At 42.8% G+C, this 25,345-nt stretch overlaps 1 protein-coding gene across 23 annotated transcripts in view; it reads left to right on the forward strand.

Moving 5' to 3' along the window:
• The window catches only part of RBFOX1 (RNA binding fox-1 homolog 1), a 2,416,982-nt gene that overhangs the window by 2,350,881 nt on the left and 40,756 nt on the right, over positions 1-25,345 (forward strand). For 15 of the 23 annotated variants that reach the window (XM_060406050.1, XM_060406058.1, XM_060406056.1 and 12 more), the window contains 2 exons: positions 10,480-10,519; positions 21,800-21,864. In XM_060406050.1, the coding sequence (XP_060262033.1) occupies positions 10,480-10,519; positions 21,800-21,864 (105 nt within the window). Of the gene's footprint in view, positions 1-10,479; positions 10,520-16,829; positions 16,873-21,799; positions 21,865-25,345 lie in introns of all 23 variants that reach the window. The other 8 variants (XM_060406049.1, XM_060406057.1, XM_060406055.1 and 5 more) reach the window with 1 other exon arrangement.

Here is a 25,345-nt window from a genome sequence, read left to right on the forward strand (position 1 = left end):
CTTTCCTTTTTCCCTCTTTGAGGAGAATTTGTTTGCAGATTAATTTGTTCCCCATGGCCCGTTTGGTCTTTCTCTGCATGGACTTTACTGTTGCCAAGTGAATCTCAAGGAATAGTGGTGAATGCTATTAAAAAAAAAAAATAGTACTGGTATAATGGGCTGCAGTTTCAAAGTGCTACCCTTTCTGCTTTGCTATTAGGAATCTTCCTGGTACATTCTGGGTTCCTGGTGTGTTGTTAGGAATCCTTCTAGAATATTAGAATATTCTGGCCCCCTGGAGTCGGAGAGAGGGAAGTCCCTCAAGCAATAGTCTTCACAGGACACTGGGAAAGTCTAGAGACCTTTTTGGTTGTTGTGATAGCATCTACTGGGTGGAGGCTGGGGATGCTGCTAAAAATCTTACAAAGCACAGGATGGCCCCCCGTCCAGTCCCCCAACACAAAGAGTTACCAGGATCCAAATGCGGCTTCCCCAGTGGCTCAGTGGTAAAGAACCTGCCTGCCAATCCAGGAGACTCAGGTTTGATCCCGGGGTCGGAAAGAGCCCCTGGAGGAGGGCATGGCAACCCACTCCAGGATTTTTGCCTGGAAAATCCCACAGAGGAGCCTGGAGGGCTACAATCCGTGCGATCACAAAGAGCTGGACACAACTGAAATGACTGAGCGCGCACACACACAAGGAAAACTCAGCAATACCCAGCACAGTCTGGCACAAGCCTTCTCTGGCCAAGGACTGGCTTTCTGGTCTCCAGAAAGAATCTAGTTATATTCAGGACTGTGTGAAAGGGTTAAAAGCATTTTCTATAGCTCTTTAGCTAATCTGTCTTTTAGAAAACCGGAATAAGCCTAGATCATGTCTATTATGTTGATGACAAAGGGAGACGCTCTGTTCATTATTTATTCATATCTCACCCATTCCAGAGTAGAGCATTTGAGGTGTTTTAAAAACAAATACACAGAAATAAAGTTAAGGCTATTAAGAAATGAGACTCTATGAAATCATCAGGAAGGGGAAATAAAAGCAGAGAAATAAGACAATGTCCATCATTTCTTAAATAATCATTAGATTTAGATGAATTCTGAGCTTCTACTGCAAAAAAGTTGTGGTTTTTTTTTTGTTTGTTTTTTTTACTGAAAAGGTGGAGGATGATAGCAAACCAAGAATGAATTGACCTTAAATTCTCACAGTCCTCCAAAATAATACATTTGTGTGTCCTAAGCCTTTTATATCTGACCATGTGTTGTGAGGAATCATTGATTTTATAGTGATTATCTCCAGTCCACAGTATTGAGCCCACTTTATAGATCCAGAAAGGCAGAAACAAAGGTTTAACATTCCCAAGGTCACATAATGAGTAATGAAGAAAAGAAAGAATTACCCTCTGGGTTCATGTGATGACTAAAGCAAGATTCATAAGCCATACATGTAAAATTACATGTTTATATCATATTAGTTTGTCTGAAAATCATTATCTTACCTCAGTAGATGAAAATTGTTGCTTTTGGTCTACATACCCTTGATATCTCATTACTATACCAAACAGAAAAATATCCTCATATGAGCAATTTATTTTAAAAAATCTCTGAATAACACACCTGCTGTGAAATTGAAATTTGCTAACTTGTAATGAACTTGTTCTTTGCTAGGAATAACCAGGCATAACTAATGAACGCCACATTTGCCAGGGAGAGACTTAGGCGTCTCCAAGTGGTAAAACACATTGTTGGTGACTGCTTTGTACATGATTTCACTTTAATATTCCAGCCATCTTCCTAATCATTTTGGTTGTAATGGTAGATTTTGCCTTTTTGCTGGCAGTATTATGGCTGGAATTCTGAAATCACACTTAGAAAGATAAAATTCTCAAGACAGGAGGACTAGAAATTTTAGAAAGGCTAGAGAAGTGTATGCCCATGTCTGCATGTTTTATTAGAGCAGAGTACTGGTCAAAAGAAGGAAATTCAGCCAGTTGCCTGGGTGCTTTGCTGGATTATAAACTGTCTGGAGTGCACTGGTACCAAGTGAAAAAGTGTGAACTCAGCATCTTCAGTGAAGGCTCCTGTTCCTTCATTGGCTTAAGCTGAAGGAGTCCATGGTGGAGGGGGTGGGGCAGACGGGGCAGTTCATCCTCAAAGAAAGAGCACCAAGGAGGACACAGAGCAGACCTTGGCTGGAGTGGAGAGCCCTGATGTGTGTTGACTGAAGCAAGCAGCAGAGAAGCTGCAAAACCCACGTCTCTTTCCAGGAAGTGATGTCATCAGGATTCAGGTGTTCCAGGGGATGGTGTGGGTTTCCTGTAGTTTTTCATCTTCAGAGTCCTTTGGTTTCCCAGTTACTAGATTTGACTGTCTTTCTTCCAGTCCAGTTCAGTTTAACTTTGCCTCTCTCAGCTCCATGAGCTGAGGATGCTAAGGCAAATGGCACCTTTGAAGGAGTTTCTTACAGGCAGGCACAGGGAACACCGTAGATGCTAAAGATTTTAACACATGTGGAAGTGGTAAGATAGGCTTTTGAGGGAGTGTTGTTGTTCAGTCACTCTGTCGTGTCCGACTCTCTGCGACCCCATGGACTGCAGCACGCCAGGCTTCCCCTGTCCTTCACTATCTGCCAGAGTTTGCTCAAACTCATGTCCATTGAATTGGTGATGCCATCCAACCATCTCATCCTCTGTCGCCCCCTTCTTCTAAATCAATTACACTTCAATTAAAAATTATTATAATTTAAAAAAAAATTAAAACCAAAAAAGGAAAGAAAACCCAATCAGGAAAAAATCCAGTCATTTCCTAAGTTGTCCTGCTAAAATCTCATTCTGTGATTTTCCCTCACATTCAGAGATCCCCTCTTTTTTTATAAGCCATCATCTAGCAAACTGCATTTTGGAGGGAGACTTTATTATTCCCCTTGTCACCAATTGAAGACATATCTGTCATCCTAAACTTCTGTTTATTGTAAAGAATCTAATCTGAAAACACTGTTACTAAAATCTCAACCAAAAATATGTCATTTATCCTATGTCTATGTATAGCTTCCTTTTGGGGGAGGGGGCGGAGTTTGGAAAACATCCACAGAATCTCCATGGCCACTTTTGTGGAACCTTGGGTGACCCTTGGAAGTATCCAACATCACGGCAGTCACCCAGGAAGATTCACTGAGAGTGCCTTGGCATTCATGCATTTCCTTTTACGGATTTGGTTTTTTCCTCCACATCCTGACATTTTCTGAAGTTCCTCCCAGAGAATAAAAAACATAGGTTATGAAGAGCCTTGTCTTCTCTTTCTCTTATAGCTGAACCGAAAGTTATTATGACATTAATGCATGATCATCCCTGGGGAGGGGAATTCTGCCTGGACCAGGATCACAGGAATGAGAGGAAAGCCTTAGGTTGCGTTAGCTAACTCCTTATTGATTGTCAACATTAACTGAATGAGAATGGGTGATAAGTTAGAAAGCTAATACCTACACAGTCAATAGGATTGTTGCACTCCTATAAAGACACAAACTACCGGGCAGATAAGATTGCCTCCTGCTGTTCTGTCTCATACTGCCCTTGGTAGCTGACTTAATCTCTGCAGGCACAATTGCCTTAGCAGCTGGGTAAAGACTCTACCTGCCTCTGAAGTGTTGATAGAGGACAAAGTAGGGAAATGAGTGTAAGGTTACAGCTCCATCCGTTCCATCAGATGGCATGTGTTAAGTGAACTGTAGCTACTGTAGTTGTTGCTGAGATAGGAATTGAATTTTATTAGCTGCCCATACTCCTGTCTTTCTCAAGGTCCCCTTTTGCTTGAGTTGAACACTCACATTTCTGCATCCATGAGTTACTTACCCCGGGGCTGTGGGGGGTGGGATGGGGTGCCTGCTGTTAATTGACCTCCATCCCATGTAAGCCACAGAGATGGCTTCAGACAGAGGTACTTCAAGTGGCTAATGGAATCTGTAGATTGGAAACAAAATATTAACTAGTGAACAGTGTCAAAGCGAGTTGAAAGGACCCTGTCATCCATATTTCTTCTTGCATTTGATCCCACAGTCAGTGTCAGACGCCATGTCCAGTGTGTCTTCCTAGGACTCACACTGGGGAGAAATTACCCATTGAGTGATTGCCATCTGAGGGAGCTTGTAGGCTGATGCTCTGTGGATGAAGATGGCAGGTGGAAACATCAGAAACACATACTCCAGACTCAGTACAACACCAGATGTTACAGGACAGCGGTTAAACCATAATCCTCTCCCCACGAAACCCCATGAGATTGGTTTCATCAAGTTCTTGTTCTTGGTTAATTAATAAACAGCCCTTAGCAAGTTCTGGGTTTCCCAGGTGGTGCTAAGGTAAAGAAGTGAAGTGAAGTGAAGTGGCTCAGTCGTGTCTAGCTCTTTGTGACCCCATGGAGGAGCCCGGTAGGGATTTTCTAGGCAAGAGTACTGGAGTGGGGTGCCATTTCCTTCTCCAGAGTATCTTCCTGACCCAGGGCTCGAACCCAGGTCTGCTGCACTGTAGGCAGACGCTTTACCCTCTGAGCCACAAGGGAAGCTACCCACCTGCCAATGCAGGAGACATAAGAGAAGTAGGTGTGATCCCTAGGTTGGGAAGATCCCCTGGAAGAGGGCACGGCAACCCACTCCAGTATTCTTGCCTGGAGAATCCCATGCCCAGAGGAGCCTGGCAGGCTACAGTCCCTGGGGTCCCAAACAATCGGACATGACTGAATCGACTTAGCACGCTCATATGTATCCAATCCTACTGTGTAACAGGCATCTTATATGAGGATAGAAATAGAAAGAACCATAGGAGATTTTTAAATTATTGTCATTATTCTAAGTGAAACATCCAGCATTTTGCAACAGGTTTTCATCTTGGCTCTCAGGATATTTTTGAGCAAGGTATTCTGAACTTTCTCAGGTCATTAATTATGACACATGTGTGGTCAGTTGCTCAGTCATGTCCGATTCTTTGTGACCACATGGACTGTAGCTCACCCGTCTCCTCTCTCCATGCAATTCTCCAGGCAAGAATACTGGAGTATGTTGCCATTTCCTCCTCCTGGGGATCTTCCCAATCCAGGGATTGAACCCACGTCTCTTGTGGTTCCTGTCTTAGCAGGCAGATTCTTTACCACTGAGCCACCTGGAAAGCCCTGTTAGGACACATCGATGTGAAACTTCTTAGAGTTACCTCGTGAAGTATTTTGAGGAGACTATGCTCCTCTGAATGCAAAAAGATATGGTGAGATCCCTGGGAGAAACTTTATACAGTTGGCCAGTACAAAAATGAAGCCCATACATAGCACTTTAGTGGGTGCTTTCAGGTTAGATCCTGAAGAAACCTGTGAAACTATGTGGGTGAACCTTTCTTTCTGTGAATCAACCATGCTTTCTGGTTTTAATTTATAAATGTCTCATGCTCAGATGTTATTATCTGATGCTCAGAAACTTTCTCAATTAACACAAACACTAGAAACTACAGTCATTATCACCTATTCTCAGAATACTTTCAGAATTCTCTCTAGCTGTTTGGCTTTATTTTTGGTTTTGCTGTGAGTTCTTGTTTAAATTCTCAGCCAGTTCTAAGATGTAACTTCTCACAGTAAAAAGAAAGCCTCCTCATTGAGTGCGTTATGAGACAAACACCATAAATGAGTAGTTCTTAAATTTGGGGGGAGAAAGTGGAATGTCACAGATGTCTTTGATAATCTAATTTAAAAAATATGTTTTTCCCTGGGAAGATGTCAGTGTCCTCACACCGCACAATGCTGTACAAATGCCAGTGAGTTTATGGACCCACCTGATATCCATTCTAAACCAGCTATGGTTTAATGCATTTGAATGCATTACAAATATTTTTTTTTTTCCATTTGGAAGGGGCAGCAAGATACACCATTATTAAATAACCTTTCCTTTAAGAATATATTGGTGGATGGGATATATTACATTATTCAAACAGATTGTATAGTCTGGGTATCCCATACTTTCTTTCCTTTTCCGTAAACTAATTTGCTGTAGTGCAATCATCCCCTGCTTGCATTCATCCAAATATTTAACTACTGTTATTACCTTTCTAAGAAAATGAGATGTGCATTCGCATTACATTCTTGCAAAAGCATATTGCGGTCCCAAAGTGACTGACAAGCAATACAATTACCTTTGCATGGCTAGACCGACCGCCTCTGCATTAAAATGGGGCTGCACCTGTTCTATGCATGATGGTAGCTCTCTTTTCTTGTACGGGGCCATGGCTCATTTATCGAGAGCTCCATATTAGACATCACCCCCCACCCTCCTCTCTCTTCGTTTATGTTATTTTGAGTGCACCTGTTTAGTGAGGTTTTTAAAAATGTTTGAATACATTCTTGGAAACCATCATGAGTCTTTGTAAGAGCTTCCTTGAAAACAGTTCCTATTTAGAATAGGACCTGGGCTTCCCAGGTGGCGCTAGTGGTTAAGAACCTGCCTGCTGATGCAGGAGACGTAAGAGAATGGTTTCGAACCCTGGGTGGAGAGGATCCCTTGGAGAAGGGCATGGCACCCCACTCCAGTATTCTTGCCTGGAGAATCCCATGGACAGAGCAGCCTGGCAGGCTATGGTCCATAGGTTCACAAAGAGTCGGAGAAAACTGAAGCCGCTGAGCACGCACGCCTGCTAGGAGGCTGGCCTCCAGCATTCTCTCCAATGTCATGTAAGATGACACGTGGAGGGTGGCGCTCTACAGGGCAATAAGCTTTTTAGTCCTTGGACCAGAAGCCTCAGCTTCCCCTGGGACTTGTTAAACATGCAAATTCTTAAACCCAACCTCCCCCTCCCTCTGCATCCAGCTCTATTGATTCAGAACCTCTGGGCTAGGCATGGAGCCCAGCCATCTGTGTTTTGATGGGCCCTCGAGGTGGTTCTGATGCTGGCTGAAGTCTGACCACTGCTGCCTGCCATAGCAATTAAAAGTTTGGGCTGTGAAGCCAATACAATACAAGCTAGGCTACAGTCCCAGCTTTGTCAATACCTAGCTCTCTCTGTCTCACTTTTCTGATGTCAGAAGAGGCTATAATAGCATTATCCATCTCATAAGCGTATTTTGAGGACTCGGTGGGGTCATGATAACTAGGTCAGACTAAAAGGACAGACACGGGGCTTCCCAGATGGCTCAGCAGTAAAGAACCTACCTGCCAATGGAGGAAACACAAGAGACTTGGGTTTGATCCTTGGGTGGGGAACATCCCCTAGAAAGAGAGATGGCTGCTCACTCCAGTATTCTTGACTGTGAAAATCCCATGGACAGAGGAACCTGGTAGGCTACAGTCCACAGGGTCACAAAGAGTAGGGCACGACTGAAGCCACTGAGCATGCACGCATCCCTTCCCATACTCGAATCTATATTAATATTTGGCTAAATATTATTATATTGTTCACTCTTACATCATCATCTATCTAGCCTCTTGTACTGGTCTTCTAAGTCAGAGTCTAGTTGTGAGGAGTTGTGTTTGTTTGTTTGGGAGATATTAGTTCCCTGGTGAGGGATTGAACCTATGCCTCCTGCAATGGAAACACTGAGTCTTAACCACTGGACTTCCAGGGTATTCCCAAGGTCCAATTTTTAAATTTGATCTCCCTTCCCCTTTGACAGTAGTTACTGATGTTGAATGACTAGAAGAGGATTCTACCTAGAATTGCTCTGGGTCACCTTCTGTCACCTCCTAATGGCCAACCCTCCCCCTTGATGGGCAGGAGTCACTCAGCAGATACTTATTTACATCTTCAGGGTGGAAAGTGATATGTTAGCTATCAAATGAGATACAGTGTTGAGGAAGCTATTGGGTACAACTTTCAGGGTGAAATGAGCCCCATTCACAAATGCCCCATTCATATTTGACTGATATTTAAAATTATTGGACCAAGCAAGGATCAGAGGGTCAGAAAACGTGAGGCTGGTATTTACAGGAAGGAGGAAGAACTCCGTTTTGGTGGTGGGGGGAGGACACTGGATAAAGCTCATAGCAGTGTAATCTTTGACTAGAGCTATGACTGCAGATACCTTGGGCTTCCTGGATAGCTCAAACAGTATAAGAGTCTGCCTGCAATGCAAGAGACCCAGTTGAATCCCTGAGTTGGGAAGATCCCTTGGAGAAGAGAATGGCAACCTACTCGAGTATTCTTGTCTGGAGAATTCCCTGGATGGAGGAGCCTGGCAGGCTACAGTCCATGGGGTCACAAAGGGTCAGACACAACTGAGTGGCTCACACTTTCACCTTCTTTGCATAATCCTCCCTTGATGTGGGCACCTACTCACCTCTTTCCCCATTTTGCAGCCAAAGAAGGGATGATGCTCAGGTTGCTCAGATCATTAGTTCCAGGGCCCCTAGCTGCTGGTTGCTGAAGCTGTGATCCAGAGGCCCATGTTTCCCGTCTAATTTGGCTCTCGTATGGTGCTGTGCTTTTGGAGGAGGTTATGAGGAGACGAGGCTGTCCCGACACCAGGATCAGCACGTGCAAAAGGTGTGACGGCATGAAGGAATATTCAGAGCTGCTCTGATCTAGCTGAATGATCAGTGCTGGGTGCAGTCTTGTTGGCAGAGGCCAGCCCTGCCTTCTGACCCCCGGCAGACAGTATCCTTTTATGTTGGAAGCGTTGAAAGCAAAATCAAAGCCTAGCTCAGGATGCCACACACTCAGTATCTGGGATTAGGGTTTGACGCTGCTTGACAAGGGCTCTTGTGAACAGGAGCCCTTTTTGATCCAAATGAAGACAGCTGAAAGCCATGCCTACCAGCCTCCTTAGTGTGTGAAATCTCTGCACCCTGTTTAAAGACGATGGTCCTTGGGGTTTAGCCCTTCAACTCGGAAAAGCTCTGAGAAGCCCATGCGGTGTTCTCCAGCAAAGCAGTGTTGCTGCCGTGTGTGTGTGTGCATGTACGTGTTGTCAGTGCCTCCCTCGGCTCTCAGTGTGCTCAGCCTTCCTGTTGGTGTGCTCTGCTCCTGAAACCTGCTGAAATCCTTGGGTAATTGACATCATGTTTTCGGTTAGGACCCCAGCTCCATTCAACGGTGGGGCACGTGGGTCCTTTGCCAGAATCATAAATCATCTGTAAACTCCATGGGAAGGTTGTAATAACAACAGCTACCCTTTGGAAAACATGCCTTTAGAAACTCGCGTTTTTGTATTTGAGACGTCTTGGGATCGTGGCAAAAGCCTGTGAGGTGTGCAGGCTATGTGGGGTCCTCACTAAACCCATTTCAATGCTTAGGAATTGTACGCCGGTTTCCCAGGGTTACAGAGCCTCTTCTTCTGGCTATTTTGCTCAGGGTAAACCATGAGACTTCTGGAGAAGTCCAGGATCTTGTATTTACCCCTCCTGTGAAGTCCCTTCTCTCTGGCATGACTCTGTGGCCAGGGATCAGAGAGCCGCTGTGAGGCTTGGCCATCACATGCGGTTCTGTTCAGTCTGGATATAATTTATGTGAATGTACACACAGACATAGCCATGTGCACACAGGTGACACGTGAGTACATATAGATGTGCGAACGCATATTACTACATGCATCATATGCACAGTATCTACTTTCATAAACACATGCACACACATGCATTTACATGTACAAACAAACATCCATATATGCAAAAATCTGGGGGCTTCCTGGGTGGCCCCCTGGTGAAAGAATCCACCTTTCAATGCAGGAGACTAGTGTTCGATTCCTCGATCGGTAAGATTCTCTGGAGAAGGAAATGGCAACCCACTCCAGTATTCTTGCCTGGAAAATCCCATGGACAGAGGAGCCTGGTGGGCTGCAGTCCATGGGGTCACAAAGAGTTTGACACGACTATGGCACTGAGCAAGCATGCATGCATACATGTACATGAATCCCACACATACACAAATGCACACCTGTGTTCTTGCACACACATCTGTATACCTGTTCACAGACCACGTAACTAGAGATAGTCCCCTCCCTTTCCCATAATAGAGGGGCACATGGAATTACCAAACATTAGAGTGTGAAAGAATATAGAAGAAAATCTCTGAAGTCCTTTAGATCTCAGCTCCCCTGAGATCATTCAGCTGTAATGCTTATTGAAAGCATGACATCCGTACCCCTATACTTATCAATCATGTATTTTAAGCAGATGATTTGTTTTTCTGGGAAGGAGCTAGGGGTTTGGCTGAATGCAAACCCCGATCCTCGTATCAGCGTGCGCCACTTGAAACATACGTGAATCCTGTCTGCATCTGCAGCCCTCCGGAAAGCCCACTGCCCAGCATAGCATTGCCGCCGTGTCCTGATTCTAGGCCCCCACCGAACCCCAGCCTCATTTTCCTCAGTCTGACAGCCTGCCATTGTCTCCAGCCTCCTTAACCAGTGTGGAAACGATCCCCGGTTCCTGTGTCTCGCTGGCCCTTGTGACCAGACTAACTTGGCCCGTGCAGGGGTTGGTGTGTCTGCATGGGGAAGTGCACTAATATGAATGTTTTTCTTTGTGTGTGCATCCTTGCAGTGTTGTTTACCAGGATGGATTTTATGGTGCAGACATTTATGTAAGTATCCATTAACATGCATGCCACCCTCGTTTCTCACCGGAGTCATTCTTTTTACAAGTTTGCTGCGATTTCTCAGCTGGGTGCCACCTATTTCCGCTTCCCGTGGGAAAGAGTCAAAGGCTCGGAGGACAGATGGCCTTCTGCTCACGGTAGCCATCGTGCTATTGAGTGAGTGGAATGAACCCCTTGATTCATTTCAGAATAGAAGAATTTTATTTATTCAAAATAAATAAAAATACTGACTTTTTTTCCCCATGTCCAATTAAAGACTTTGCCGCGAAAAGAAATTCTCTCCCAAATGCCCAACTGGGGTCTCTGTGTTTTCAGTCTAATATTTAAGATGACAGCTGTAGTTACCAGCTGTAGAGGGTGAAAAGATATTTTCATGGCTAATGTTTTTAATGTTTTCTTGTATTCATTGAATTATTTATCACGACAGCCCTAGAAAGATTCCCCTCAAGTCCCCGTTTCTCTCTTTCTTTCCCCACATTGATGGTTTTAGCAAGAAACATCTCCTAACAAGATATAGATCCATTTGAGCATTCAATTCTTATTTTTTTTCAACCCCTGATTTCCCTCTATTTCCCCAAAACAGTTACCTGACTTAGAATTATTAGTCCTATTTAGGATTGTTTGTTAAGTGGTACCACTTTCTTAAGCTTCTCACTTTTAGAGAAGAGGAGGAAGTTTCTCATTATGGGGCCATAATTAAATTTACCTAACTTGATCTAGAGGTAGTTATTCACCGATGGTATGATATTAGCATCAGTGTTATGAAAATGACTTGGAATAAACACAACTTAAAAGAAATGGGGGATATTTTCTAAATCACATCATTATTTTCATTATGAGCGACCTCAAATAAATTCAGGGGAATCATATTTGTTGTTTTATAGGCTAGGTAACAAAGAAAAATATAGCCATATTCCTGATCAAATTGAGGCAATTTACTAGAAAATAGGAAAGATGCTAGTTATTTAATTTTCTTCCCTTTGAATTTTAGATAATTACAATTTTGAGCCAGAGTATTAATCTCCATCAATGATGAACTTGGGTTTTATTATTATTATATTAAGTATATTTATTATAATCTGTGGGTTAGTTTTTATTTTATTTTTTCCCCTTAATAAAATGAAAGAAGAACCTACCTATCTTTCATTCACCCAGGGAACAAACCAGTTTCCTTTTTGTGTGTCCACCTCCATCCACTCCTTCTCAAGTCCTCTTTTTCCAAGCTTTGAGTTTGTACCATTTTAAATAGAGAAACAGGCAGGGGCTAAAGAGCCTGGACCTCCTCCATATCCTCAGGTATCACAAACATCAATCTATCCCCTTCCCCTAGGGTAGCTTCTGGATGGAGCATACATATGGAGGAAGTAAGGACTTAGTTGGGCCTCCCTGGTGGCTCAGACAGTAAAGAATCTGCCTCCAGTTCGGTAGACATGGGTTCAATCCCCAGGTCAAGAAGATCCCCTGGAAAAGGAAATGGCAACCCTCTCCAATGTTCTTGCCCGGGAAATTCCACAGATGGAAGAGCCCGGTGGGCTACAGTCCAAGGAGTTGCAAAGAATCAAACATGACTTAGCTACTAAACAGCAACAGCAACCCCTTGAGATACAGCTATATGTCCTTTGAGATACAGCTATGTTCAGATAACTGGAAATGTCCTCCCTGCTCCCTTTTTTAAAAAAAGAAATGATGACTAAAGAGGTTCATAAAAAGACACACAAGGTTCTGTTTTTATTTAAAGGAAGTTTGTGGCTGGCTCGTTCAATCTCATTAAAAATAATGCACAGTGAGTAGGTCTAGGGCCATCCTGAGGGGACCTGGGACATGTCTTAGACACACTGGTCACCTCTACTGGGTCTAAATCAGTTGTTTCTTTTTTCATTTTACTGGGCAGAGTTGTAAGCTTCTGGCTTCAGTTACTTTTAAGGGAGATAATGGGAGTCTGCTCTCCACTTCTTCCTATTCAGATAGTTCTGTCTTGACAGTGGATCAGAGCAACCCAACAAGGACAACAGAATGGGAGCCAGGACCACTGACCTTTTATGCACACCCCACTTTCTCCAGCACATGCTCCTCTTTGTTGTCCAAGGTTCCCATCCCTCCCACATCATGGTGGAGCCCTCGGGCATCTCCCAGTCCTGCTGAAGCAAACAGCATTTGAAAGACCTGCATGGATCCCTGTAACTAGCAAGTCACAGCCTCCTCTGTAGAAATAGCTCCTCTTAAACTTTGCAGGGAAGAGAGGATTGAGGAGAGAGAGAGAGAAAGAGACAGTGATGATCATAGATACCCTGACAGAGCTGGAGGCGGTGGATGTGTTATAAGATGCTGTGAGCCAGAAACGAAGGTTAAAAACCAGGGATGCTCCTTTGGGCTGAGTGCAAAGAAAAATCATCTTGCTGGGAAACCCAGCTCTGCAGGAAAAAGGCTGCCTGCCCTGCTCTGACCCAGTGCATATGGCTACTCACCAGAGGACAGAGAAGTCTTCTGAGTCAGCAAGGAGGGTCACAGATGTCACTACCTGGGTCTCTTCTACCTGGGGCATAACCCCCCCCCCCCCACACACACACACACACACACACACCTTTACTTGAAAAGGTAGCAATTGAGCTTCCATAACTAGCCTATCAAACCTACACATTCACTCATTGCTAAGCGGCACATATTTCCATAAACTCCTTTGAATTAAAAAGCAGGCCATGGCACAGCACTGTAAGTCAGCTCTCTACTGTGCTCATTTACTCAGCCCTCGTGTCCCACTCTTTGTGACTCTACGGGCTGTAGCCCATCAGGCTTCTCTGTCTATGGGATTTTCCAGGCAAGAATACTAGAGTGGGTTAGCATGCCCTCCTCCAGGGGATCTTCCCGACTCAGAGATCTAACCTGAGTTTGCTGCACTGCAGGCAGATTCTTTACCACTGAGCCACCAGGGAAGCCCAAATCAACCAGACTTTAATAGAAAAAGAAGAAAAAGTAGACTAGGTTAATGAAAAAATATAGAAATAATAGGAGAGGCAACACATGGATATGATCAACTGTGGAAGGACCACAGTCCTTGGACTTGCAAAGCAATCCATTAGATTGAAGGGTGAAGCCAGGGATCTCATAAGGCCAACCTTGATTGAGGAGCTGAAAATAAGGGTTGCTGAAGCAAACTTAGCCAGGACATGTGTCCTCACCCACTCAGGGAGATAGCAAAGAATATGGAATTAGATCAAAAGATAACTATTGAAAATGGAGGAAAGGACATAATAATCGAGCTATTAAAAAAAAAAAAAAAAGACCTGACGAGCTCTCAGTAGAAACTAGAGTAAGATAATAGAGTTCTGAGCACTAGGAGAAAGCAAATAAAGGAAAAAAAGAGAGAGATGATACAGAATATTAACCTTACTCTCTTTTATTGAAAAAGCCCTAAGCTTCCTAACAGGGCTTCCCTGGTGACTCAGTGGTAAAGAATCTGCTTGCCAACGCAGGAGACGTGGGTTAGTTCCCTGGGTCAGGAAATGGCAACCCACTCCAGTATTCTTGCCTGGAGAATCTCATGGACAGAGGAGCCTGGTGAGCTACAACAGTAACAAAGCTTTCTCACACTCAATGCAACTGTGAAGCTATCTAGCAAATATGTCTGGATAAGATTCCAGTGCACTTTTGTATCATGCCTAAATCCCATTATAAAGAGGTTCTGGGTGACACCATGACTTCTATACATTATTTCTGAATTCATGTCCCTCTGCCGTCCATGGATCTTCAAGAGGCAACCTCATTTCAGTGATGTTTGAGCTCAGGACAGAGGTGTCAGTAGCTTTTGGAACATGGAAAATGGAAATTCTCCAGATAAAACCCCTAAGTGTTTATTTCTGAGACTTTGCTTTCTGTGTGGGCCAACTGGGGCGTTCTGGTCAGTCACCAGGTAGCAAGGCAACAGCTCATCTGGAAGTTAAGCACCTCCTGTGTAAGAAACATGATACTCACATGCCACATCACCCCACCCTCTCTGCACATGGTTCTATGAAGTGTGTTAATTGCTCAGTCCTGTCTGATTTTTTGCGACCCCATGGACTGTAGCTCACCAGGCTCCTCTGTCCATGGGCTTCTCCAGGCAAGAATACTAGAGTGGGTTGCCATGCCCTCTTCCACGGGATCTTCCTGACTTGGGGATAAAACTTGGGTCTCATGCATTGCAGGCCAGTTCTTCACCATCTGTGTCCTGGTCCTAATCAAGGAGCAGTCTTATTACCCATCATCTTCATTGTTTTCTCCCCAGAGGAGAAAACATTTTTTTCAGAAAAGAGATGAAATCTTTTGCCTGGACATCTTCACTGACACTGTGGTTTGAGCCCATGAAATGGATCAAATTGCAAAGTTCAACCCTTAAGCCCTGGGCCAACAGAAGGACGTCATTGTCTCCACTGAGCAAACCTGAGAATGTGGTGAAAGACAGGCAAGGAGGAGGGAGAGAAGTGAGCGGATAATGGCGAGCATGTGAGGCGGACTGGTCACAGGGAATAATATCTGTACTTGAAATATTCAAATGACAGACAGAGAGGTGGGGGAACTTCTATAGGATAGTTCCACAAACGTGGAATTCTAACTTAAAAGAGAAGGCTCCGTAGAACTAGGAGCTTCCCTGGCAGCTCAGCTGGTAAAGAATCTGCCTGCAATGCAGGAGACCCTGGTTTGATTCCTGGGTCGGGAAGATCCCCTGGAGAAGCGGTGGGCCAACCAATCCAGTATTCTTCATTGTTGTTTGTTTAGTTGCTTAATCATGGCCGATTCTTTTCTATCCCATGGTCTGTAGCCTGCCAGGCTCCTCTGTCCATAGAATTTTCCAAGCAAGAGTACTGGAGTGGGTTGCCATTTCCTTCTTTAGGCGATCTTTCTGACCCAGGGATCGAACCTGGGTCTCATGCTTGGCAGGTGGATTCTTTACCGCTGAGCCACCAGGAAAGCCGCACGCACACACACACACACACACACACACACACACACACACACACACGCATGCACATATATTTGCACCCCCCCCCAACATGGCGTGCAGAACCTCCCTGACCAGGGATTGAACCCATGCTCCCTGCTTTGGAAGTGCAAAATTTTAACCACTGGACCGCAAGGAAGTTACTTAAAATATATGTACTATACTATACACACACACACACACACACACACACACACACACACCTTTATCAGGCAGGTCCCTACATCTGTTAAAATGTTTAGTCACCTTGATGTCTGCCTTGGAACTAGAACACTTCACTTCCAACTAGAACCACGCACAGGAAAAACTCTGCCTCATTCACAAATCACTGTCACATCCCAAACTGCTCCCCAGTCTGCCCAAGGGTTCTGTTGAGATCTTGTGAGTGTTTGGACCTGAATGAAGTGATGGTGGGTTAATGACATCCATCTTCAAAGAAGCTTTTCCAGACCTATGCGTACACACGTGCCCATGCTCTCACACAAACACACACTCACACAGGCACACAAGCAGTGTTTCCAGTCATATATGTTAAAATTAGCTTTGGTAGCTTCCATCTGATTCATTGCTTCCTGAAATACAATTGCCCTGTCTGTTGTTATTTGAAATTAAATTTTTTTTAAAAAGGCACTTTAAAGAAAAAAAGAATAATTTGTAGTCACTGTAGGTCATGTTTGTTTGTTTTAAATTATAGCTTTACTGAGGTATAATTGACAAATAAAATTATAAGGTACTTTTTTAAAAGGTGTTGATTCAGTTACTGTCATCTTAACTGCCTCCGTCATTCGGCATCAAAGTTAAATCCTCAGGTGTGCCCCAGAAATCCAACCATGAGATAAAGAGAGAAATGAGAGAGTGTGTTAATTTGAACTGTCGGAAATGGCAGCCCACTCCAGTATTCTTGTCTGGAGAATCCCACGGACAGAGGAGCCTGGTGGGCTGTGGTCCATGGGGTCGCAAAGAGTTGGACATGACTGAAGCGACTTAGCGTGCATGCAATATTCTTGGAAGGGAAAGAAGCCATGAAAGTATCCTTTTTCCTTCTTTAAAAATACATGCAGAATTATAACACAAATACAATGAGGGCGGTTTGATCCCCACCCCCACCTGCTTGATACTCTCAGTTACAGAGATTCGCGGCTCAATAATGTCTGGCATTCCTTGGCCCTTCTTTTGGTTTAATGGGTCAAGCTTAGGTCTTAGTGACAAAAGAAAAGCAAACTTGGAAATGAAGTGCTCTGGAATTTCTGTCTGACTTATGCGTTTTCTTTATTTATTTCATTTTTGCATTGAAAACATTACATTTCTGTTTCCTTATAGAGTAGTGTATCAAGAGCCTGTGTATGGCAATAAATTGCTGCAGGTATGAAATCCTGGCTGGTGGAAAAACTCATCACTATTGATTGTGGGTTTGCTGTGAAATCCTACTAACAAGATGATTCTGGGGAGGGAGGGGAGACATTCTCTAACATAGAAGGAGGGAAGACTGAACTGAATTTTCCAGTTTTGATATCAATTCTTCTAGAAGAGAGACACTCATCTTGAAATCTTTCTTTTTTCCCCTCTTTGCTAGATTATGTGTGTATCAGAATTGAGATTGGGCTTGGCTGTTTCTTTCTTGGCTTAAAATGTAGCTGGCTTCAGTGAACATAAACTCAGTGAAAAATTCCAAGGGTTTCATTGAACCAACTGTCTGAAAAAAATTTTAGTAATTTCCTGGAGTCAACTGGGATGGTTAAACCAAAAACCTTTTATAATTCAGCATCAAGGATCAGTATACACTGTAGCTTCTTATAAATTTATTTCACATTTTCTGCCATAACTCTCAAACTTATTGCTCACTGATGAAGCAACCCCAAATGAACAAACTTGTTCAAACTTTAGGGAAACAAAACCCAACACATCCATTGGAGTGTAGCTGGCTAAGTCCCAAATTTTGTCTGTAACCAACACAAAAACTGTCAAATAAAATGAAAGAAGAATGTAAAACTAAAATGATCAGTGGGAATTTTATTACACAGGTTTCCCTTAACCTGCAATTGTCGCTTTTGTTCAGTATTAAGTCAATTAAGAAAGTACTTTTTTTGTGTGAGATTAATCAAGTTTTAATAAGAAATCTAATATGAAACAAATGGGTATTTAGACTAAGGAGAGAACCAAATAATTAAAATTTCTGAGATAAGCTTTTATTTTCACCTTTTAAGAAAAGCTGGACTTCAAAAACAGCTGAATATATCACACAGATAAGTTAAAGAGTAATGATTAATATGAAGGATTTTATATTTTGTAAATGATGCTCTTGTGTGTGTCATTAGAGTGAATAAATTTTATGTATATCATTAATCCACCTGTTTTAGACAAAGTAAGATCCCTGAATATTCTTGGAAAGGAGGAAGCCCTGTGTCCCCAATGATATACAAAAATTTCACCTCACTTCCTCAGCAGTTTGCCATTTGGATATTTGAACTTTTTTCCCCCAAAAGTATGCTTTCAAGTTAAAAATGTGATTTCCATCATCAAACCACTTGGTGATGCAGTAGAGATGCACAGAGCTCATTAATACTGCTTTACAAAGTTCCACAAATGAGTAACCAGTTTCATTTCATTTAACTCAACATCTCCCAAACCTATGTGGTCATGAAACCTTGCCTTTCCCTTGATGAAGATCCCACCAAGCACAGTTTTGAAAATGTTTCATTGGAGCATCATTAAAGTACTTAATTGATAACTTCCCCCCATGGACCTCCAGAGGTCTTGCTAACAAAGGAAGTATTCCCAAGCCTGTGAATCAGTATCTCTGATGGTTGCCTCTGCTAGTGGGGGCAGGGGTGGGAGGGGGAATCCATGACCATTCAAAATACATATTTTCTATAAGATCACATGTCTATTTTGATGCCCAGCATGTGAAAGTATGTTTGTGAGTAGGGAGTGTAGAGCTCTTGTGTGCTTGTCATCCCTTTTCTTTCTTTTTCACCTTTACTTTGGTGGTGGGAAAAATCTAACTGTCAAGGATGCATTTTTTTTTCTTTGTCCCAAGGTCTGGGAGGATCAGTTTTAAGGTGGCTGTGCTTTGATGACCACAAATGAAAGTGAGCACTTCTTTTTCAAATATTACCCCAGAACCTTGCTGAAGCTTTGGCTCTACTCAGCAAGCTGAAAATTATGGGCAATAAAATTGATTAGAATCACCTGTTAGAAAGGCAAATTAAAGCAATTCGCTTTTTTAAAAAATAATTTTACAGTGTGTGCACGCATGCACCGAGTCAGTATACAACTCTGGTTTTCCCCTTAAATGGCTTCCATGGGGAAGAAGAATCGGAAAGGAAGATGAGGCAGTGTATAGAAGCAGAGGCATCAAGCCATCTACCCCTTTTCTCTGTCCAATTACTACAGATTTCAGGGATCACTTGGACCTGGGCTGTCCAGTACTGTAGCCGCCAGCCCCATGTGGTGGTTTACATTTTAATTCAAATGAATTCAACATTAAATAAATTTTAAAAGCCATTTGTTGTAGCCCCCACATTTCAAGATTTCCATAGACATTTAGGACACATGGCTACCATATTGGACAGCACAAGTATGGAACATTTGTGTTCATCATCAAGTCTACCGGACACCTAGGAGGTCACTGACCAAGGTCAAAATCTCTCCACCGGTTCCACAGACTTTACCAAACTATGACCTTGACTCATGAATCAGGAATACTTGTAAACATGCTCTTAAATAGCAAAGATAAGTGTCAGGACATTGATCTCTTGTGCCTGTCTTACATGGAAGCCCATACTTGTTTTCTCTAAACAGCTAAAGCCTGTGCAAATAGAGAATGGATCCTTCCCAAAACTTCATAGACAAGCCCCTCAGTTGCTCAGAAGGATCCCACGTGTACACTCCTCCACTTTATATCAATGCAGTAAGTGTCAACCTAGTAGTCAGTGAGGGGCTGCTGCTGCCTGGGTCAGGGAAGAATCCACCTGCAATGCAGATAGACCCAGGCTGTTTGATCTCTGGGTTGGGAAGATCCCCGGGAGAAGGAAATGGCAACCCACTCCAGTGTTCTTGCCTGGAAGATCCCATGAACAGAGAAGCCTGGCGAGCTACAGTCCATGGGATCAAAAAGAGTCGGACATGATTCAGTGACTAAACCATAGCAGTCAGTAAGGTTCGTTTTAGGGATATTCTGTGTGCACTGCCATAGTTTTCCCCACTTATCAAAATTGCTACCTACTTCCATTGACAGAAACCATTGCAGAAGTTGAGGGAGTCCTCCAGAATTCAGACAAAGAGGTTTTGCAAGTAGGATGTTGCTAGAAGTCTTTCCGGGAGCCAGATTTACAGTCACCACATCATGATTCATTGACATGGCCCTTGATGCAATGCGCTTTGCAGTAACTTTTGTTTTTCAGTCTGAGAGTGACAGAAAACACACACACACACACACACACACACACAGATGTGCACTCCCATGCTCACATTCTCAGAGTTTTCAGCTGGTTGCAGCTAATGCCTCTGAGCCATCAGGAAGCCAGTGCCAGCCCCTCCCTACCTCATTAAGTTCAGTACGCATGCGTGCACACCTGTGTTTCTGTGGATGCCTGATGAAAGGCAAGGAGATGGGCAAGCTGATGAAAAGACTGGCTCCAGAAATCGGGTGAGCCGATTTCCCCTCAGCCCATCAGTCTATACCTGGAGCTCCGTGCTTACTGTGACAACTGCTTTGGTTTCCCAGCTCCTCGGTACATTTAATGAATTTCTCCATCCTAATTAGAGAACATGGTGTTTGGAACACCAGGTGGTTTCTGGCTAAGACCTCTTTTTTTTTTTTTAACTTTCATATTGTTTTTCAAGGGAGACTTTAAAAAAAAATAAAAATACTGGCTCCAAATTATGGGTGATTATCTGTCAGAATGTCTTGGAGGTGTCTTCTCCAGAGTGATCCAAAGAAGGAGCTTGATTAAGGAGAAACTAGCTTTTTGGAATGGCCACGTAAGTGATAGAAAATTTGCTTTGAAAGTTGGTTATGATTGGCAAAGAGTAGAAATAAATTGCAGAGACCACTGTTCTGATAGATGCTTCTTGCAATTTTCTCATTCATCTGTCTTCTATGCTGTACATGGAGCCAAGAATAATGAACTGCTTTACTCAAGAAACTACCATTAAATCCCCCCAACATCCAGTTACTTTGCTATCAGAAGCCCTCTGACATGGTTGTGTCCTGAATTGCCCCTTCACAGCAAGGGTGAGAACCCTTCTCCCAGAGGATCGTGGGACTATGTATTCTATTTAGAACCTGAATGGCCCCCATGTTATCGGTGGAGACTGGATCCTGTTAATTGTACTAAGATTATTCAACAGTGGTTGATGTATCGCTGTGGTCTGCTGAGCAAGGAGCTCTGTTATTTTCACAGTTTGATAATCAATGCTCCACTGAACACAATTCCTTTCGAATATGCCCATTTGCTTGTCCTCTGCTTAATTGAACAATTGCAATTACTGGTACATACAACTAAATGTTAATTATTTTTCTCCAATTTTTTTCTCTCTCCTAATGATTTCATTTACAAATTGGAAGACTTTATCATATATTCCACAACAAACAAATTCCCCATTTGAACCAGTGTGATATCTTGAGCTGAAAAGATAGAATTTTTAAGCAGTGCTCAAGATTCCTTTTTTTTAATCATTATGTGACATTTAAAAAGCTAGAGACGGTCTTCTTTCGTTGCTTTAGTGAGTGAACAACTACATATGCAAGAGACTCCTAGCACAGTTTCAATCAAAGGATTATCTTATTTTTGTAAGTAAATATCAAAGACATTAACATTAATAAATATCAAAGATAGCAGGGCATTAACTTGACCTGTATTGGATTTTTAAGGACGTAATCAAAGATGGTTTGAATAAGATGTAAGTTGATAACTGATAAATCAAGGTAAAGCATACTCACTTTTGAAAATCTGGAAAGTTCAGCAAAGTAGAAAAAGCATTTAAATAATCTCCCATAATCCTCTGCACCCCAAAATGATTACCATTAATTAACATGTAGGTACATCTCCTTCAGAGGGCCTCTGGGTTCCCCCTTTGGGATTTGCTTACAACTGCTAATCTTTAACATCCAGCTGGGGCTGGTAGTCCACCCCACATCTTTCTCGCGTGTTTTGGCACTAAGCTTTCATTAACCTCCACTTGAGTTCGCTAGATGGGGGTCACTGCTGTTCTGCTGGGGTCTCACCATCAGGCGCCCTGAGTCGGCTCCTCTGAGTTCCTAAGCCTGCTTTCTCCTTGTGTTTTAGGGTGGTTATGCTGCATACCGCTACGCCCAGCCCACCCCTGCCACTGCCGCTGCCTACAGTGACAGGTAAGGGCTTTCCTTCTCACACTTGACTATTACCTGGAAATGAACTTAGCTGGTGGGAGGTGAGCCTCTCGTTTGGTCTCGGTGCAAATGCATGACTGCTGGGGAAGGCAGTGCCCCGAAAGTTAGGTGTCACGGTGAAGGTCAGCACGGGGCCACCAGGATGCAGTGACGCCTAGCTCACTCTGATCGCTCGCCCTCTCTGCTAAGACACAAAGACGGTGGGTCCGTGCAAAGTTGGTTTTCCTTTGACAGCACGCCCTGCATGCACAAAATACACCCCTTGTATAACCTTCTCCTGGGCTTCTCTGTAAAATCCTGGATTCATGTAACTCATAGGACGAAAGCCAAGAGAGGATCCCACAGGGTTTACCTCAATTTTCAACACCTCAGTTCCCTTTTTTACACCTTTGTACATTCAGGAAAGCATTCCCCTTTATTGCCTTTTAAGATCCCGCCTAAAGGAATATGGGCAGTGTGTCTGGCATTCATCAGGAGAGTCTTTCTTTTTGGCAATGCCCAGACTTCAGGCCTATGAACATAAGCCAACATTTATTTGTAATGCACACCACATGTGAAGACTGGCAGCGGAAGGGAGTGAAGTAGGTTTAAGAAACGCAGAAGTCAGAACTGGATGGCGGGGGGCGGGGGGGTGGTGAGGGCTGGGGGTTGGTGGAGCTCTATTACCCATTACCCAGGCTTAACAGATGACTCGGTTTCTGAAATGGCAAGCCACAGCTATTTTCGTATAAGTGCTTTGGAAAAAAAAAGAAAGTGTGCGTTTCCATATTGAATGCAAATCGTTGGCTCTGTTTTCAGAGGACATAAATGTGAATGTTCAGATGCTCTGCATGCACAAATGTCATGGAGGGTGCTTATTTTGGGTAATGATTCCTTTAATTTAAAACTATGTTTCATGAGTAAAACAGTAATGGTAACAGTTTGCATGTGTGGCTGAGGCATGCTGGGTTCGACAGGTAAGCAGGCGGTGTCTTGGACTCTTGAATGGGGCGTGTTGGCAGACTCTGGGTCTCCTCTCGGATCTCCTGTGACTCACTTCCTCTCTTAGTTTGCTGTGGTATGCTTTCTCTGCAGTTCCATTCCATTTCTCACAAGATGTATCCTTAGTTCTTTGTAACCACAGACTTCTTCGGAGGTATACGAAAGCAAAAGAAATTCCTGAACCCTCAATGTCACACTTTGAAAACCCCAGGCATAAAAACTCGTGATCAAGTAGCTCTTTGGCAAGATAGAATTGAGATCTGTTATCTGATTATATGCAGGTATTATTCCTATAACTTCCTATTATTCTTATAAACAGCCATTGAGAGCTCTCAAGTCTGGAGGGAGCTTCCAGAGAAACCCAAACAATTGTCAGCACACAGTTCTAAATACTTAAATTATCCAGTTACCCAATCATCAGTTGCTAGGATGCAAAATATGTTTTATGAAAGTTGCTATCTTCAATACACTTTGACACTGAATTAGGGAAATTGAGAGGGTCAAAAAAGCTAATAAAAATGATGACAGTCTTGAAATTCTCAAGATCATTCTACAAATGAAAAGGCTTAATTCTATTAAATTCTGCACACTGCATATTCACAGAGTGTCAATTGTAATGTGGTTCATCTACAACCCTTAATTATTTTTATGAAAATATCTCTCGATGCTAAATTCTCCAACACCCACTTTGTATATAATTATAATCATAGTAACTTTAGCCTGCTGCATAATTATAAGAATCTTAAACAGATTTATGTCTTTGATTTTTTTTTTAATCTTGCTGCTTGGTATAAATGCATCTATCCCCAAGCTGAAAAAAAGGTTAATTACAAAAATATAATTTAAATTGCTTTCTCTAATAAGACCAACATAGACATTTAAAAAAAACAACAACAATGTTTAATACTATTCTTAGATAGAATTACTTGAGGATCTGGCCATCTCCATTTGCATTTGCCTTAAAAAATAAGTTAAAATTTTGCTGCACTTGGGGGCACCATACATGCAAATATATGTATGAAATCTGTTATTTATTAAGATTTCTCACTGGCAACCTGTCCTACTGAAAAATTGCCCTCATTCTTGGTGTGGTAAATCTTGACTAACTCTTCAATTCCCACTTTGGTGTAATAGTTTCAGTTGAAGAAACCAACTAAACCTACTCTTGTCCTTATAATTGGCCTCTTGCTGTTCATTAAAGAAATTTGCACATTAGGCCTTTTTGGTTGCTGTGGAAATTGATTACTAGTCCTATTTCACTTGCCACTTATGGAAATATTGCATCGAGAGAAACACAGACATCGATAAAATTACCAGAAAACAATCTTAAAAATTAGGTTTCTGGTTTGATTTGTAAAGTGTGTTTATGAAACGGTGGTACTTCCATTTATTGTTAGTAAGCAGGTAAAGAAGAGGAAGACCCTTCAAGAGAAGACACATATTTAGGGGAAAATGTGAAATTATCAGAAGAGCTTTCCAGTCAATTAGAGATGGCAAGAATCTAGAATTATCTCAGGGAAGTTGTTTAATCACTTATTTTTACTCCATCACAGGATAATATCAGTAGGGAGAGACTCTTAGTACCTACTTTCTAGAAGACAGGCAGGATGACAAAGAGAAAAGCTCCTTAACCCAAAGAAACTCCTTCAAAATAGGAAATAAAATCAGAAGGAACAGAGAATGTTTGGGTCACACTCACTGGCTGTCAACCTGATCCAAGGGGAAACCACAACAAACTTACTAATCATGAGATTCACTTCTCAAACGTCTTGAAAGGGAAAGAAGTTTGATGTCCCCAGTCGGTAGAATTTTACCTTTTATCAGCACAAATTAAGCCCTCACCAAATTAAAGATTCAGGGGCCTTTTGGAAAATCCTGAACTCCGGTAACCTCAGGACTGGCCAGAAGTTCGTTGATGGCCACCTCGTTAACTCCCTGCCCATCAGCTTCTCGGTTAAATGATCACACGATGATTATCTCGGAGTACCCTGAGAGTTTCTTGAATGCCGACCTCCGGAAGGAAGACCATCTGGTGTGGGCAGTGATTTCCCCCCAAAGAAAAGGACCTGACTAGACTAGGTAATTTTGCAGGCTCATTGACGAATCGAATGGCAATAGGCAGATGTCTTTCTTGGGCATTCAGGAAAGATTGGTAAGCCTTTGACTTCACCTCAGATCTTCTAATCTCACTTTGATTTGTGGAAAGCCAACTATCTGGACTCTCAAGGGAGATGGTTTTCTGAGCTTGAACCGATCAAAGCATGGCAGTGGGGCCGATGATCATCTGGTCGTTGCATGCCACTTGGTGTTGCTGATGTGTTTGTGGTATGTTCTGGATTGGACAGGTCCATCACCACATTAGCTCGATGAATGGCTTGCTTGAATGAAGCCTGGGGGCAGGCTTCTCTTGATTGACTGGCTCTCGGTTTCTTTGTGTCTTCTCACTTGGTCCTCGTTGCATCTTTGAGCAGCCAAACTGGGA

This window comes from Ovis aries, chromosome 24 (assembly GCF_016772045.2).
Source record: "Ovis aries strain OAR_USU_Benz2616 breed Rambouillet chromosome 24, ARS-UI_Ramb_v3.0, whole genome shotgun sequence".
Taxonomy (NCBI): Eukaryota; Metazoa; Chordata; class Mammalia; order Artiodactyla; family Bovidae; genus Ovis; species Ovis aries.